Here is an 18,208-nt window from a genome sequence, read left to right on the forward strand (position 1 = left end):
AGCTCTCCTCTGCCTGCGGAAAGAACTGGGACCCTGCAGCTTTTGAGTGGGCTAGGTTCAAAAGATTCGTTAGAAAGGTGGGGACTGGCATCCCACAGTGCAAGGGCACCCGGCACTTATCCAAGGGGGGGTGAAGAAGTTTGGGTCTTAGGATTCCAGACCAAACCCACTGGCGCCTGCGGTTCCGGGAAACCACCCGGCCTTCTCAGACCGCATAAATTTTTGGTGGGTGGATCTGTTGTATAAACGTCCTGGCTTTCCGGGCTCCGGATTGGCCCGCCTGTGGAGTCACGGTTCTTCTCAGCTAGGAGGAATCTGGCTCCTCTCTTAGGCAATAGCGGCTGGCGCAGCCTCCTTCGGTGCGCAGGCTCAAGGGCACATTTACGTCGGGACCGCTATCAGGCGGGAGGAAGTGTTCTCACTAGGGCAGGGTCGCTTTCGACTGAGACTTCAGCACCACAGACAGCGGCCCGACGGCCTGGCGGAGGGCGCGGCGGGATGCTTAGCGCGGGGCCCCTAACCCAGGAGTCACAGCCTCCACCCTACCCTCGTCCCTGCACGCCCTTTTAGGTTCCAGACTGTCCAAGAATGCCATCAAACCCAGCGAGGAGAACCTAATTTGACCAATCAGAGACTGTCCTCTAGAGAACCAATTGCGGGAGGATGCCCTCGAGATTGAGCCAATGAGACAGCGCGCAGCAGAGAGCCCTGCCACGCTGATGGAGAGGACAGGCCAATCACAGTGGCCCGCGCAACCTGGGCGGTGGCGTTGCAGGTCCCTGGTGGCCCCCTCTTGGGTTTGCCTGGGCGACCTGGGCTGCTAACCCTAGAGACCCCGAACGAAGGCTTGTTCCCACCCCGTGTTCCTCCCGGCTCCTATCGTATTGCAAACTGTGCCTTTGCCGGGAGGGGAGCTCCTCCTGGGCGCGCGGACCCGGCTGCGGTTTCCATGGAAACTGCTGGCTCTGGATGTGCGAGGATAGCTAAGGGGACTGAGCCCTGGGAGATTTGGGGAGCTCGCGTGGGTGGCCCCAGCGGCCAGACTTGCTCATACCCGCCGACACTTCCATCCCTGGTTGGGATAACCCCTGGTCCAAAGTGTAAAATGAAGCCTAGCTCCGGCCCCGCCCCCACGGACTGGTGAGGAGCCAAGGGACCAATCTGCGCGTGGCGCCACTGGGCTCCCTCGGGCACGTGCCCGGGCTCGCGGATGCGGTCCCCGGGGTCACGTGGCTGCAGCCACCAGGGCCCACGCAGCTTGCGCGCCACCTGGCGGCCGCCGGCTTCGTATCGCTCCCCGCTTCTCTTGCTAGCGACCAGGAGGCGGCGGCGACCTCAGCATCCTCCTCCGGGAAATGGGGCCAGGGCAGCCGCCCCATTGCTGCCAACTTCCCTCCCCACCGCGGCTTCCTGTTCCAGGAACAAGCCGAGCCGTTCTACCTCGGGGCTTTGGCACTGGCTGTTCCTTCGCCCTAGGATTTGCCTCCTCCAGCTTTCTTCAGGGACGGAACCTCTTTGTCATTCTGGTCTACACTCAAATGCCACCATCTCAGAAAGGACCGCCCTGACCACCGACTTAAACAGCCAGAAACTAACATCACTCTATTTCCTGCAGGGCGCTTGTCACAGCTGTAGACATCTTACTTAGAGATCTACTGAACATCTCCCCAACCGGTCTCTGAGCTCCCTGATGGTGGGGAATGTGTGTTCCGTGGGAAGAATTAGGAGTGAGCATGAGGATCCTGAGTCTTGGGAGATGTCCAGTGGCCTCCCAGGCTCCCAACCTCCCACCCGTGGGCCTGTGACAGGGAGTGTTGGGAGCTGCCAGGTCCAGATAGCTGAGGCCTAGCAGAAGCTGTTAAGAAAAGGGCATCTTCTGGCTTGTAGGGTCATCACCGCCTGGCTTGGCCTTGCTCTGGAAGGGATGAAGATAGAGACAAGGAGGGGCCCGCCCACCCCACTCCAATCATCCAGGCCTAGGGGAAGGGCATCTCCTTTCTCGCTCTTTAATCTCGCTCTGCTCTCTGACACAGTTCTAGCAGTGCAAGCCCCAGGCACCACCTCCAGAGATAGAGTGGGGTTGAGGGGGGACCAGCCCCGGGGGGCCCAGCCCTGGGGCAGGGCAGGGGCGCCTCCTTCCGGCCGGCGGTCCGGGAGGCCCCCGCGGCTGTCCGGGCCCCGGCAAGCCCGGGCATCGTGTCCGAGCGGACAAATAAATAAGGGCGATCAGTGGTTGGATGGATCAGGCTGGCTTGTGGTCCGGGTGGCTTTTGAGCGTGTGAAACTTGACACTGTCCAGCTTCTCGAAGCGCTTCCCGCAGCGCTCGCACGTGAAGTTGTACTGCACCTCGGCGGTGTGCTTCTTCATGTGCCAGTTGAGCGATGCACGCTGTCGGCACTGGTAGCCACAGATCTCGCACCTGCCGGGAGCCGGCGGGCGACACCGGGGGCGGGGTCAGAGTGAGGTGGGGCCGCATTGGGGGTGGGGCCCAAGCCACTAGGACCCACCCCCAACCCGAGGGGTGGACCCGCCCTCTGCGGCTACAGGCCCAGGACCTCTCCTCTCCCCCGCATCACCCCCATCAACCTCACGGGGAACCCTGTCACTCACTGCAGGGGCGTCTCGCCGGTGTGCGTGCGTCGGTGTACCTCTAGGTGGTTCTTCCTCTTGAAGGACTTGCCGCAGGTTTCGCAGGTGAATTCACGGACACCTGGGGAGATGCGGGGCTGAGCGCGCGGCCATCGGGGGCGGGGGCTGCGGGATGTCTCTGCCGCGCTGCCAAAACCGGCTTCCCTGGCGGGCTCCCGGCCCTCCGGGCGCAGGGACACCAGATCCCACAAACTCTGGGAGCCACTGCTGAATCTAATGACAAGGGCGGTTAATACCGAGGGCAGCTCACGGATGAGGCTCAGAGGCTGTAGGGGAAGGCTCTGGGGCAGAGCTGAAATGTGAGCTCGGCTTCCCAGGAGGCACCAAGTGCAAACTGTCAAGCCAAAGTGGGTCTGAATTTGACCCCAATATTTGAACTTCGGGGTGACTTCACATAAAAATCCACGGTTCCCACCTCTTGAAAAACCTGAAGCCGTGCCCTCCCCCTGGATAGAGGCACCACAGCTACCCATGGAGTCAGCAGCCTGCGCGCAGGGGGTCAGTCCCAGGGAGGGGGACAGTCCTATGCCTGGGGACCCAGTGCTCCTTGGGGTTCCAGCCTGCATGGCCCGCCCTAGATCCAAGGCCCATGACCCTATGCCCCTTGCTGCCAGCGCCACCAGGGGCCTGACCTGAATGGATGATCATGTGTCGCCGCAGGTGGTTGGATAAATAGAACTTCTTGCCACAGCCAGGGTGTGGACACACCTTGGTCTTCCCTTTCCGATGTACCAGATTGACATGGTTCTGCAGGCAAGAGGGGCAGGAGTGGGGCTGTGGGTGCCATGGGCCCACCTCCAGGGTTATCCACATGGGGACAGACAAGCGTAGCTGGGAGGCAGGCTGGGGCCAGGCTTTCTGGGGGAGCGAAGAGGGGGCCCCTTGCCATTGCCCTTGCAAGGGCCTCCTGGCTCTGAGCAAAGGCTCAGGGACACAACTGGGATCAGCCACAGCTTTCTTGGGCACCGCTGAAAGCCAGGGCCTGGGCTGGGGCATCAGGCAGCCTCGTCATAACCTTGCGTGCGGTGGGGCCCTGCTATTGGCCCGGTTTTATGGATGGGGAGATGAGGGTCCAGGAGCAGAGGGTTTGGCCCATGTCTCACCGGTGGGCAGTGGCAGGCCTGGCCTGGGTTCCAGGGCTCTCAGTCCCGAGGCAGGCTTTGCCATGGAGATGTGCTGTGCCCACAGTCCAGGCGGGCAGGCCCCTCAGTCATTATTTTGTTCTTTTATTCTTCCACTCACCAGCACATCTGTAGTTCTAGGGCCCAGCTCTAGGCCTGGCACCCGATATATGCTCAACACAATGCTAGAAAATGAGACCAGGCAAATTCAAAGGCCTACTGGTGCCACCTCCTGCCACAGATGGGAATGTGACAGGACAGTCTCTGCCCTTGGGGCATCCCATCCAGCCTCCTGGGGACAAACTACAGGGATGTCTTGATGGTGTGGTGACCTGGGGCTTGCAGACCCCACTAGACCTGGGGGGGATAGGGAGGACTTCCTGGTGGAGGCGCCTCCCGAGCCAAGTCCAGAGAAGAAGCATCCGGAGCCAAGAAGGTGGCTGGGGCAAAAGCAGGCTGAGTCCAGGCTGACTAGAAGGCAGGACAAAGGCACTGGAGAGCAGGAAGGGGAGGCAGCAAGGTGACACCTGGCACCCTGTGGCCAAGGCAGGGTCAGTGAGAAGCTACTGAGAGGTGGGCATGTGGGAAGCAGGCCAGTGGCACCTGGTGGGGCCATGAGGGACCATCTGTGAGCCACACTGCTCAGATGCCTGCACACAGGCAGCGGGAAAAGGAAGCAGGCCCTGCTCAGCCTGCTGGGCCAGTGGTCTCACCTGGAAACTGCTGAGGGCCACGTAGACCTGGCTGCAGCCCTCGTAGGGGCAGTGGAACATCTCCAGCAGACCGTCGGCGTCCATCACCCGAGTCCGCTTGCTCCGCCGCCTCCTGGAGGGGAAGGGGCCCGTGGCGTTAGGGCTGTCACACCAGGCTGGCTATGGGCCCGTGGCTTGCTCCTCGTCCCAGCCCCCCGCTGCCCAGGCACCCACTTCTCAGGCTCCTTGGGGATCTCGTAGATGATGGCCGACATGTCACTGCCGTCCAGCTCCTCCCCGTCCACCTCTGCTTCCGGTTCTGTGCTCTCAGGTACCGTGGCCGCCAGCTCCGCCAGCTCCGGGGCTACAGGCTCCTCCTTCTCCTCCTTCTTAAGCATGTACAAGTCCTCCTTCTCTACGGGGGCGGACACGGGGCGGGTGTCCGTGGGGGGGACTTGCGTGGTGAAGTTGGATCCAGGGCCACCCCTCCCTCCCTGCACCCCAACCCCTGCCAGAGACCCCAGCAGCCCTCCCTGGACCGGCACGGCCCCCCTCCTGGCCCCGCCAGACCTTTCTTGGTCTCGATGCCTGCCAAGGCGGCAGGGTCTGTGGTGCTGGGCTGGCTGCCCTCGGGCTCCGTCTGGGTGTAGGCCGCCACGCCCTCCATCACCGCGCAGGGCACCTCATCCCCCAGACCCCCAGTGGGGGCGCCGCTGCCTGCTGCCACGTTGAGGTGGATGCCCTCAGCTGTGAGGGCATCGTAGCCGGGGCCGGCGATGATGATCACCTGCGAGCCAGGCACCATGCCCGGCATGGGACAGCTGGCTACCACCTCGCCCAGGGCCTCCTGGGGCATGTTCTCAAAGAGGGTGCCAGGACCCGGGCCCACTTGTACGGGCACCGGCACGCACACCACCGTCTCCAGGGCCTCAGGCCCGCTGCCTGCTGGGTTGGGGCACAGCGGGGTGCCCTGCTCAGCCAGGCTCTCCACGTGGTGGACGTCGAAGGGGATGTGCACACCTTCCTGCGTGATGAGCCCGCTGCTGCCTGCCGGGCTGGTGGGGGTGACTGCCGCCGCTGCTGCCGCAGCCGCCACCTTGGCCGGCTGGCCCTCAGGGGGCTCCTCGGAGTCGGAGCCCGAGCCAGAGCTGGAAGAGTCGGAGCTGCCAGCCGCCAGGCCATTGCCCACTGTGGTGACAAAGGAAAGGGGACGGTCACGATAGCAACAGTGACGGCAACAGTATCTGTCGAGGGCTTGCTGGGGGCTGGGCACGGTGACCCCCTCAGAGCCACAAACCCCTCTCATTTCTCAGTTCCCCCTTGTGCCCCGACCACCCCTGCTCCTCAGAGACGCTCTCCTCCCTCAGCCTCAGACCCGAATTCTGGGTTTCTGGCCCCTCTCTGGTGGCCCTATGGGGTCAGACTTGGGTTGAGTGACTCCCCACCTCCCCGCCCCCACTAATCATGTGTCTTTGGTGACCAGCCCCCGTCCTGAAGCTGTCTAGGGGTCCCTGCCTGAGTCACCAAGATTAGCACAGACTCAGGTATGTTCCAAAGGGGCCCCTTATGAAAGGGGCTCGTGACGAACAAGGAAGAACATTCCCATCACTCGGGAAATTCCAAGGGTTTTAGGAGCTCTGTGCCAGGAACCAGGGAGAGAGGTCAAATGCGGATTTTCATTACACTGTCCTTACCCATACCCCATGTCTCCATGTGGACAGCTTCGGCCTGGACCTCCTGTGGGGTTGGGGGCTCTTACCTCCCACTGCCTCTTCTGCTGCCCCCGGTGGGGGCGGGGAGTCTCACAGCCACCTGAGAGTCCACTCAGTAATTCTGGGCTCTGAATCTTCCCTAAGAAAAAGCCCACACCCTTCGCAGACATCCCTGTCTCAGGGGTTGATGGCGGCTCTGTCCTTCCAGGCGCTCAGGCCAAGCCAAGTCTTGAGGGCTGCCCCTGACTTCTCTTTCTCTCACAGCCACTTTCAGTTTGTCAGCAAACCCCACTGGCACTACATCCTCGTATTTAGGAATACTAGGCAGGCTCCGGCCTCAGGCCCTTTGCACTTGCTGTTTGCTCTGCCTGAACATTCTTCTCTCGGACACCTACAGGGGCCTTCTCCCTCACCTCTATCAGACCCTTTCCTGAAATGCTGTTCATTCACGGAAGCCTTTGACTGTCTTATCTCAGGTAGCATTCTTTCTCTCCCTGATTTTCCTCCGAAATACCACTCTCCGCTATTCTCTAGATTTTAATTGTTTATCTTGTTTCTTCTCTGCTTCCCCTCAAGATCATAAGCTCCACAAGGATGGGGGGGGGGGCCCTAGGCACAGGCCCCAGGGCCCAGAAGGCCGCCTGGTGCACACTGAGCACATGGTTGTAAAAATGAATGAATCTCAGCCTGATGTTGTGATGGAGGTCAAGGAGACCCACATTTCGCCCAGGCTATTTCATGCTAAAGTCCACTCATGGAGAGAAAAGGGGACAGAAAAATCAAGGGCTGACCCTCGGTTACACACGCATGACAGACTCAGGGCACAGTGTCTGGGGACCGCGCGTCCTACCCTCCCAGAAGGTCACATGGGGCATACAGACTCTGGGACCAGACTTCGGGGCTGGGATCTTGGTGCTCCCCCTACCCGCTGTGTGATGTGGGGGCCTTACGTAACCTCTCTGGGCCTGAGGATAAGTTGGTACCTTCCCCAGGGGCTGTTTGGAGTAATGAGGAAATATGTGTAAAGGGCCTAGGACAGTTCCAGGCTCTGAGTAAGCACCCTACCAATGTTTTCTATTATTCTTCTTATCGTAATGCCCTATCCCTGACTCAAGGCCCCCAGATGGCAGCAGGGGTGGGGTAGGGGAATCGGCCCCTCCTTGCAACACCCTGTAATCTGCAGGGTGAGTTGAATCCCTGGGCTCCACCGTGAAGCAGGGGGCAGTCACCCAGTGAGCTGCAGGGGGGACAGCCTAGGGGTTCGCCTGCCTCCCCAGCTGTAGCTTCGGACTGTGAGGGGCCAGACTGCGCTTCTTACCGGGTGATCATGGCCTGAATCACAGAAATAGCCTCTCACAGTGCCGGCAGGAGGTGCGCCTACTTAGTGAGAAGCAGGTACCCCAGGCAGAGAGCTGGTAAGGGAGCTGCTGAGGGAACCGGACTGGGACAGGAGACACAGCCCCTCCCCGTCCCGGCAGCGGAACCCCCCAACTGTAGATCCCAGCGTTCGCTCCTGAGAGCCAGATGCCCCAGCCACTGGTGTCACAGTTGAGTAGGGGCCCAAGGGGGCTCCTCTGGGTGCCATCCCCAGCCCAGCGGACCCATCACCAGGAGGGTCAGTCACAGTTCGTCCCAGGGCCTTGGTTTTCCCTACTGTAGCCAAGGGGCGCTGACAGAAGAGCTATAGGGAAGACTCAGGGTGGGTTAAGTTGGCGGTGGTGGGGGGGGGTACCTGGAGCGGGGAGAGGACTGACGAGGGGCCGCCCGCACGGTGGGCTCTGGCTGACACAAATGGGATGGCCGTTGGCTGGGGGGCCCACCTGGAACAGCTCTCGCCCACGGCTTCCCCTTGGCCAGCTGGGATGCCACCTGCTCTGTGATTCCTGCCAGCGCAGGCTCAGCCCTGGCAACTGACCTCACCCTCGGCCCCGGCGGGGCACCTGGCAGCGGCCCCGTGGCTCCTTCTCGCAGCTGAAGCCGAGATCCTGAGGCCACCCGCCGCACCTCCTCTGCTCCCCCACCAGGACCAACTGGGCCTCGGGAACTGAGTCCCTCCTGGTCCGGCTGCTTGCTCAGGACATGGGACCCACATGGGGTGGCAGATGAGGGGCAGGGGCAGAGCAGGGAGAGACGGACTGGGGGGAAGGGAGTGGAGTGTGGGGGAGACTGGTGGGGGCAGGGAGAAGGCAGGAGACAGAAGGCAGAGGATGAAACAGAAGAGTGAGCAGGGGCGGGGGGACGAGAGAGAGCTCACGAACAGAGAATGGGGAGGAAGGAGGAGCGCAGGGCAGAGAGGGGAAGAGGTTGAGGCTGGAGACAGCCCAGACCCGAAAGGGAAAGGGCCAGGGAAGACAGAGGAGGAGGCAGAGGCCAGGAGAGCTGCGGAGCCTGAGGACGCCCAGCACCCACCCCTCCCTCCAGCCACGGAGCCAGGTTTCCTGACCTCCAGCCCGGCTGGCCTCGGGCACAGGTGGGCCAAGCTGTCACAGCTGTCCCTCTGGGAAATGGGGGCCACTGCCTCTCAGCCCCAGAAGGACTTGGAAGATGGCAGGCCAGCCTGCGGGGCCGGGGCGCCGTCCCTGGCACAGCCAGCGCTGGCCTCCTCGCTCAACTGCTTCCAGGCCGACGAGATCACGAGGGCAGGGAGTCCCGGGCCACGCGGCCCCAGAGGAGCCGTGGAGCCCTCGCCCCTCGGACCCACCTTTGTCACTGTCGGGGTCTGACTCGCTGAGGGGCTTCAGGGGCGAGTGCAGGTCCTGGAAGTAGCGGTGGCCGGCCTCGCACTGCCACACGGCCGTGGTGTACAGGCCAAAGGTGGGGTCCAGCTCGGCCAGGTGCGGCTCGTACGGGCAGCGGTGCTTGTGGTCCTCATACCAGATCACCACGTTCTTTAGGCAGTTCACGTTGCGTCGCCTCCCTGCACACACAGGGTGGGGCGCGGGGTCAGGGACAATGATCGCCAGCCCCCTGCCTACCCATCCAGAGCCCCAGGATGCCCGGGCCTTCTGGCTCCCCGGGCGGTGAGACACCTTCCTGCACCCTGTCCAGGCCTGTCTCCCATCTGCAGATGAAGAAACAGGCTCTGCGAGGTGAGGTCTGCGCTGGTGAGAATGGAGACAGGCCACAGGGTCCTCACTGTAAGGGAAACCACATGAACTGTGGAGCCCGGCGTGTGATAGGTGGTCAGCGGCTGCTTGCTATGCAGAGACTCTGGCCTGGACCCGCTGAGTCCCCTCTGCCCGCGTCTCTCTGCTCCTACATCTGTCCTACTACCAGTCTACTCGGTCTGCAGCAGAGGGCACCTACTGCAAACGCTTGAGTCTGGTCATGCCCTCCTCAGCCCAGAAGCCACCAGGGCTCCTACCTGGCTGGGGGTAAAAGGCAAAGTCCTCCCCAGAGCCACCAAGCCCTTCTCTGCCTTTCTCCTTGATCACTGCATCCCAGCCTCATGGCTTCCTCCCAGGTATTGCCCTGCCTCAGGGCCTTTGCACGGACTATGTCTCCTTCCAGATAATGGCTTTGCCTTTTCCCCTTCACTCAGGTCTTTCCTTCAGTCTCCTGTCCCCTCCCCAGTGTCCTTCTAGCTGACCTGACTTGCTCTTCTTTTTTTTTTCCAGGTAGTACCCAGATCCCATCTGTGTTTCTGTCTTCCCTGCTAGAGTGCCAGCTCCCCAAGGGCGGGGACACCTGTCTGCTGGTCCTCTTGTGTCCCCAGTGCCCATGCAGGGCCTGGCAGGATGGCTTGCTGGATGAGTTGATGCTTCAAGGAGGTGGGCCCAGTGGAGCCTGACTGCGGGGTTCAAACTCTGACTGCCACTTTGTAGCCGGGTGGATCCAGCTTCTCTGAACCTCAGCTGCCTCCTCTGGGCCGGGGGCGAGTAACCGTCCCCACTCCTTGTGGGCTGCCAGAGGGGAGGCAGGGAAGACAAGGACAGGGCATGGGACGGGCTGGGTACACTCTGAATGCTCAAGAAATGGAACCTGTCATTTGTCTAATGATGCTGGCCTTGCAGCCAAGGGGGAGGAAGCCGTCCTCCCCATCTTCCAGCTTGGGAGATGAGGAGGGTGCCCAGAAGGGTCCTGGGGCCTAGGGATGCTGTCTGGGGACTTCAGCTCTGTGATGACCGTGGGGACAAGAGGGACCCCGCCCCTAGCCGCCCCTCCACACCGCACTTGTCTCCTTATCTCCCTCCTCACCCCTTTGGGACTTGGGAGGCCACAGGTTTAGCTCGGCCCTTGCTTCTGACAACTGTGAGAAGGGACGGGACTCATGGCCACCTGATGGCTGTTCCCAGACTGCTGGCCCTCACCCTGCTGGACAAGGCCTGAGACCCACAGAGCGGGGGCTCAGAGGTTGCGGCCTGGGGGTAGGAGGGACTCGTGGCAGGCCTCCACTCCGACTGCTCGTGCCCTGATCCTCTCAGCTTGGCACGTGATGTGCTCTTAAGGCCCCCACACAAGCTGTTCCCTCTGCCCTGTCCAGCTCTTCCCTGGGTGACTCCCACGCATCAGGCAGGACAGTGCAGGAGCTAAGGGGACGGCTCGGGTAACATGGGTGTGCTCTGGCCTGGCCCCTTGTCAGCTGTGCAGTGTGGGGTGGGGACTTGGCCTTTTATGTATGAGATGGGGGGGTGGGGTACCCCCACTGGGCATAGCACAGGTGCCGGTCCCCTTCCTGCCCCTGTCCCCAAGCTCTCCGCAGGCCCAGCTGGGTCAGGCCCTTCCTCTGGGCCCCCAGTGTCCCTAATTCCCTGCCACGGCCCTGCTGGGCCTGTCCCTTGTCTTCCCCTGAGACCATGGGCTCTGGGAGGGCAGGGCTGCGTCTGGGCCGGTCCACTCAGCACTGTCCCGTGCAGGCGCTCCACAGATGGGGCCTGACAATGACTGAGGGAACGAACAACAAAGCCACTTGCTCCCAACACCCATCCCCTCCCTGCTGGCTGCACCCCCACTTACTTTTCTTCCGCTTTGGCTTTTTGGGGACCTGCTCCCACGGCTTCCTGTAAGAGAGAGAGGCAGGGGAAGTGAACACAGGGCATGGCTGACGCTGAGCCAGTGATGGCACCCTGCTCCAAGGCCGAATTGTAGCTGTTGTCCTGTTTCCCCGGGGTCTGCATGTGGCCTCTCTCCTCCACGGACACCAGCCCTGGGACTGTGGTCTAGCATCGCCATCCATTTCACCAAGTGGGAAAATGAGGCTGAGCAGTGAGGCTGCCTGCCCAGGGGCCTGTGGCCAGGGAGTGGAGAACTCAGAAAAGGGTAACAGAAAGTCAGTGTGGCAGGCAGAATTCTACACTGGCCCCATGATTCCTACCCCCGGGTCACACACTTGTAATCCTCTCCTCATGAGTGGGGCGGCCTGACAATATGCTGGGATACCACTCCTGTGCCTAGGTGACTTGGAATGAATCGGGAGGCAGCTTTCCAAGGTGGGCCTGGCCTAATCAGGGGAGCCCTTGAGTATGAGGATAGGAATGGCCTATGAGGGGCTAGGACCTGAGAACGGCCTCTGGGAGCTGACAGCAATCCTGGTAGACGGCCTCAAGGCTGTGGGGACCTCAGCTGTACAATGCAGGGGGGAATGAATTCTGCCAACGCTCCGAGGGAGTCTGGAAGCCACTCCTTCCCTAGCTGAGCCTCCGGATGAAGATGCGGCCAGCTGAAAGCCTTGTTTCAGCCCTGTGAGACCTTGAACAAAAGATCCAGCCTACACATGCTAGAGTCCTGACCCACAGAAATGTGAGATAATTCGTGTGGTTTTAAGCCACTAGGTCCGTGGTCGTTTATTCCGTAACAAAAGGACATTCATGGAGTTGGCCCTATCCAGGGCCCAGCAGCTCCCGCCCCTCAGGCTGGCTGAGATCCCTGCAGAGACCGTCAGGCCAAGCCAGGAGGGCTGGCCCTGCTAAAGACCCTGCCCCTGGCCCTCACTGCAGGCTCTATGTGGGCCCCCACCCAAGGTGCTGCCCCCTCCATCAGTGCCACCCCTGCAGCCAGCTCAGGCCCACATGCTCTGGTCACCATGTCACCAGCTTCTGGGGCCTTCCCCACTTTGGCCGGAGTGTGACACCCTGACCATGTGCTGCCATGACCGAGGCCTAAGCATTGGGGGCCCGCCAAGGATTCCCACCCCCCAGATGGCCACCAGAACCACTAGGTGGGATCCTGACCCCGTACTGTGGCCCAGCACTGGCTCTACGTGTGCTGAGGGCAGGTGTTTTGGAGTTAGTCCTCCCGCATCCGCTTGGGCTCCCTCTGCCTTCCTGACACCACGCTTCTGGATCTGCCCACCTGCTCTGGCTTCTCCCTCATCCTTCCTTTTTTTAAAAAAAAAAAATAAATAAAATTAATTTATTTAAGTAATCTCTACACCGGGGTACCTGGGTGGCTCCGTGGGTTAAGCGTCTGACTCTGGATCTCAGCTCTGGACTCAGGGGTATGAGATCGCTCAGCAGGGAGTCTGCTTAAGATTCTCTGTCTCCTCCTTCTGCCCCTCCCCCCACTTGCACTCTCTTTCTCTCTCGCCCTTAAATAAATAAAAAAGTCTTAAAAAAATAAATAAGTAATCTCTGCACCCAACGTGGGGCTTGAACTCATGAGCCCGAGATGAAGGGTCGCGTGCTCTTCCAACTGAACCAGCCAGATGCCCCTCATCCTTCCTTTTCTACGCTGCAGCAGGAGGCCCTGAGACCCTGGGTGACCTTGTCTCCCCATGCCTCAGTTGCCCATCTGTAGCGTGGGATCATAACCGTCCCTTTCTTGTGGGCCTGGCATGAGGTTATACGCACTGCAAGAGCTTAGCATGGCCCCGGGGACTAAGTAACTGCTCAGCAAGTGGTAGAGATGATCACTGCCATTACTGATGTCCTCACAGAGCCCGGCCCTGGAACGCTGGCCTCCCCGCTATGGCCCAGACCGTGCTTTCCACACAAATCACCCTGACAGGCAGTCCAGGGGCTTGTCAGGTGAAGCTGACAAGCTTCACCATCTACCCCACCTGTCCAGGCTGATCACACCTGTCCTGGGATTGCACCCCGAGTCTGGTCCCAAGACAGTTCCCCTGGCTCCTCTGCCCCTGGCTCTGCCCTCGTCCAGGTCTCCGGCTGCCCCCATCCCAGATGCTTCCATCCCCGCCCACAGCTCTCTCCTTCGCTCGGAGGGGCAGGCTGGCCAAGTGCAAACACCCGCGGCCGCCTCTGTGCGCTCAAACCCTTGCCATGACTGGGAACGGCGCTTGGTGCTAGGGAACGGCTGGGTGCCTCAGATCCAAGTTCAAGTCTCCTCTCCGCTCTTGACTAGCTGTGTGACCTTGAGCAGGTCTTGTCCCCTCTGAGCCTCAGTGTCCTCACCTGCGAAGTGGGGAAAACAGCCGTAACTCCCACACGGAGTCGCTGTGGCGATTAAACGAGGCCAGACCTCAAACCGCCTTCCCTCCCCCTGTCCACTTCTCTGGGTTCCAGCCCTTACACATCACCCTGTTGGAGGGCAGCAGCTTCTGGGGCTTCCTTGGGGCTCTGCTTTCCCCACAGTGGCCAGCCCCCAAGGATGCCCAACAGCTCTCCTTCGCTCTCCTCTGCCATTTGCTTTCATGCTCGACTCCCTCATCCCCGCCAAGTGTCCCAACACACCACCACTCCTACACTGGATTTAAATAATCTGGAGCCCCTTCCCTGCCAAGTCCTGCTCATTCCTCTCCCCACTCCCTCGGAGCTGTCTATATGTGTGTGCAGTCTCCCTGTCTTCTCCTGCGTCTCTCCTGAGCCCCTCGAGTCAGGGTCTTCTCCACCACAAACTGTCCTGTTCCAGACCCTGGGGGTGGCTGCCTCCCTCGGCCCAGCAGTGTCAGACCGCAGGTCCTTCCCTCGGCCTCCAGGACGCTGGCCCAGAAAGTTCTGCACCAGCCTCCTGGCTGCTGCTTCTCCCTTGTCTCCCTGACCTCTCTGATCACAGAGAGCGAGTGCCGGGCTCAGACCTGTGTGTGTACCTGCACCCCCTTAGCAACCTCTGGCACTGTACCATCACTGGCCTGGTGACCCCCAAACCCGGATCTCCCACCTGGCCCTCTCCTGACCACACCGCCACCAGCATGCCTCCCCAGCACTACATGTAGGGGTTTCTCAGACATCACACACGTGAGCTGTTGTATTGTCCCCCGACCTGTCCCTTCTCTGTTACCGGCCCCTGCAACCTTCCAGGTGCTCAAGTCCAAACCTGGGGGTCATCGTTTCTCATATCCACACCCAACAGCAAACCCTGCTGGCCCTGATTTCAGTCACTTCTCCCCACTTCTGCACGGCCCTGCCTCACTCACCTGGACCGGTGCAGTCAGCTCTCTCCCCGTCTACCAGCTCTGGCCCTCCCCTCCCAGAGCCTCAACATCGGAGTCCGTGTGCTTCTTCTGATTTTCTTGTTAACATTGTAAGATGTAAAAGGAAAAACTTAAACACATACAAAGCTAGAGAGAAGAGTGAACCTCCTAAAGACCATCACCAGCATCAAAGACTGCCAGCTCTTAGTCAACCTTGTTTCGGGGCAACCCTCACCCAATCCTCCTGCCACGCATACCCTGGAGAGTGCTTCTGTTAAAATATAAGCCAGGTATGGGACCTCTCTGTCTGAAATTCTGTACTTAAAAAAAGCAAAGAAAAAAATCCCATCAGGCCTCCCACTTAACTGGGAGGAAAAACCAGAGTCCTCCATGCAGTCTGTAAGTTCCTGTCACCTTCCTGTCCTCGTCTTTTCCCACTCTTCATCCTTTCACTGTGCTCCAGCCACATGGGTCTCCTCACTGCCTCATGCACACACCAGGCTGGGCTCTGCCTCAGGGCCTTTGCACCTGCCACTCCTTCTTCCTCAAACACTCTTCCTGCAGTTATCTGCATGGCTTTCCCCGCCTCGTTCAGGTCTGTATCCTGGATGCTATCCTCTCACTGCAGCCCACCCTAACACACCATTTAAACCTCCAGCACCCCCTCCTGATTCCTCTTTCCCTATTTCACTTTTTTTCTTTACATAGCCCCATCAATCTCTCACATGTAATTTATTCATGATCATAAATAATAGTAAATGTAAAGTAATACAGCAGACAAGCCTTTGCACAGTGGACAAGCCTCCGCCCTCTGGCCTCTAAAGTGGCGACTCTGTAAGTCAGTGACTTTCTGTGCTGTTTCCTGCTGCACCGTCAGCACTCACGCCAGTGCCTGGCACACAGTGGGTGCTGATGAAGCGTTCCCTAAACAAACGGGTACCGGAAACCCTACTATTGGCCATTGTTTCCCTTTTCCCACTGGCTGCTAGGATGCTTCTGAGGCAAATTTATGGCCCATTCTCTGTTCCCACGTTGTCATGTCTTTTGAACCCCTCTGGTTGGGTTTTTAATTCACTATGCCACAAAACTGCCCTTGCCATGTCCCCTGTGACTTATGTTTCAATCCAATAGCACAGATCCTGGCCCCACCATGTCCCTCCTTTTCCTTTATCTTTTCAAGTTTTATTTATTTATTTGACAGAGAGTGCAGGCACAAGCAGTGGGGAGGAGTAGAGGCAGAGGGAGAGGCAGGATCCCTGCCAAGCAGAGAGCTCGAGGCAGGCCTGATCCTGGGACCCCGAGATGAAAACCGGAGCCTAAGGCAGAGGCCCAACTTACTGAGTCACCCAGCACCTCTCTTTTCTCTTTTCATCCCACTTTTCATTTCTGTCTTCTGGTCCAAGTTGCACATAGTCTTGAACTGAAATCTTCCAGGGACAAGACAGGTACAAATAATTGAACAGTTGAAATAAGTGACCCCCTATCTCTGGTCATGTCCATTTCCCATCGAGACCCCTCATTCAGGGTTTGTGTTTTCCCGACTACCCATGTGTCCTGGGGCCCAGTTATTGCCATGTATGGCCTGGGCTGTCTCAGTGTCCTGGCCCCAGTCTTGCACGACTACACAAACTGAGCTTCTGAAAGTACCACTTTCAGGAGCAACTGGGTGGCTCAGTGGGTTAAGCCTCTACCTTTGGCTCAGGTCATGGTCTCAGAGTCCTTGGATTGAGCCCCGCATCGGGCTCTCTGCTCGGCGGGGAGCCTGCTTCTCCTCTTCTTTGTTAAATAAATAAATTTTTTTTTTTTTTTTTTTTAATGAAAATACCACTTTCAGCTTAGGGACCTCCAGGAGCTCCCTCTGGCCAGTGGTTCTTAACTCCAGCTGCACATAATGTCTCCCTGGCAGCTTTGCAGAAAAAAAGCAAAGGTCTGCAACTCTACCCAGATTAACTGAATCAGTAACTCCACTAATGTGTGTGTGGGGGTGTCTGGGTGGCTCAATCAGTTAGGTGTGGGACTACTGATTTCAGCTCAGGTCATGATCTCAGGGCTGTAAGACAGAGCCCCGTGACAGGTTCCACGCTGCACTGGGTGTGGAGCCTGCTTAAGATTCTTTCTCCTTCTCACTCTGCTCTCCCTTCACACTCCACCATCCCCACTTGCACTGTCTAGAAAAAAGAAAAGAAACTCCAATAATGGAACACTAACTTGAGTTTTTTAAATGCCCAGCATTTCCTGATTTACTCTTGGGCATATAAGCCAGCCTGCCACCGCAGGGCGGTGGTAGTGCAATTCAGAAGGATCTGGTTGATCCTTGACCCTTAGAATCTCCCCCCAGAGGAACATGCCAATGTGCAATGTGTGCAAATAAAAACCAGGGCACAAGGAGGATACTGTCGCAGCATTGCGACAGAGAACAAATATCATCATTACAACTAATACTTGGAGTGCTCACCTCGTGCCAACCACGTTCTAAGCCTTCTGCTGTATTTTAACTCATTTAATTGTCACGCCAACCTATTAGGCAGGAAGGAAGAATTGCATCCACATTCCTCATTCTCAAGACTGAGACTCTTGCAAAGGCCTGCCTTCTACCCGAGCGGCTAACTTGGGACTTCCTCTTCACCTGAGTCTCCATGGGCTAAGGTGTTCCCCAGGAGCCAAGAGGTTTAAAGGAACGCGATCTGGATCGAGAGGAGTCTTTCTATGTCTGAGGTGAAGGGTCGTGGGAATGGGGAGGCACAGAACCCCAGATGGAGTGCCAGAACCTCATGAGGGACAGGGCTGCGTTGCCCAGTGTATCCAGTCACAGCCCCAGCCTGCACAGTAGGGGTTTTAGAAGATGAGGCATTTGAGATCCCAAGGCCCAGCAAGGAAGAAGGGACGTTAAGGCCTCAGGAGGCGGGGCCGCCCCTCCAGGGACTAGGTAGTTAGAATGCTTGGAGGTGGGGCCGGCACTAGGATTGGGCAGCCAGAAATCTGGTGGGCGGGGCAAAGTACTAAGAGGCGGGTCGAGAGGCTGGGCGCATCCTAGGATTGGACAGTTGGAAAGCCGGGAGGCGGGGCCGCGAGCCAGGCGCGTCCCAGGACCGGCGGTAGGAGACCCAGGCCGGCGGCCCGGCCACTGGGCGGGGCTCACAGGTGCCGGGGGCGGGGCCGTGGGCAGAGGGGGCGGGACCAGGCTTGGCAGGGATGGGGGCGTCTCCTCCCTCGCTCTCTCCCTCCCTCCCTCTGGCCGGGCCCCCTCACCCGTGGCGGCCGCTACGCTGGCCGCGCTCCAGCGAGATGAGATAGGCTGCGAGCTTGGCGTCGCTCCAGCCGCTGCGGCGCCGCAGGTCCACCCAGGGCCCGTGCGCCTCGCCCAGGTACACACGCCGCACGTCGTACTTCTTCCGGGACTCGAGCCGCCGCCGGGCTCGGTCGGACTCCGTGAGCCGCGGCCGACCCCGCGCCTTGCGGCCCGCCGCGCCCTCCTCGGCCGCCGCCTCCCCGCCTGCGCCCGCCTCAGCCTCCGCCTCCGCCTCGGGCTCCGGCACCCGCTCCGCCATCCCCCCCTCCCTGGTTACCAACCTCCCCCGTTGTTAGGAGCCCGGCCGGAAGTGGCGCGCATCTTCCGCGCCGACGGGAAATTTCTCACGGACTTTCACTGCCCCAAGGCGCCAAGAGGAGACCGAGAGCAGAAACTGCGCATGCGCGCCACAAGCGCGAGCGGTGACCCGTTCTTC

The 18,208-nt window shown here is 59.7% G+C and overlaps 1 protein-coding gene across 1 annotated transcript; it reads right to left on the reverse strand.

Moving 5' to 3' along the window:
• Positions 1-2,023: 2,023 nt before the first annotated feature.
• On the reverse strand, positions 2,024-18,044 carry ZNF653 (zinc finger protein 653). Its single transcript, XM_059389084.1, has 9 exons — positions 17,733-18,044; positions 11,132-11,175; positions 8,877-9,092; positions 5,034-5,651; positions 4,698-4,878; positions 4,485-4,596; positions 3,283-3,397; positions 2,612-2,711; positions 2,024-2,420 (listed from the first exon to the last, which is right to left on the reverse strand). Exons 1-9 carry the CDS (start codon positions 18,029-18,031, stop codon positions 2,243-2,245), a joined length of 1,863 nt encoding a protein of 620 aa, XP_059245067.1. The 5' UTR covers positions 18,032-18,044; the 3' UTR covers positions 2,024-2,242.
• Between the last annotated feature and the right edge of the window lie 164 nt (positions 18,045-18,208).

Source organism: Mustela nigripes, chromosome 2, assembly GCF_022355385.1.
Source record: "Mustela nigripes isolate SB6536 chromosome 2, MUSNIG.SB6536, whole genome shotgun sequence".
In the NCBI taxonomy this organism is placed as follows: domain Eukaryota; kingdom Metazoa; phylum Chordata; class Mammalia; order Carnivora; family Mustelidae; genus Mustela; species Mustela nigripes.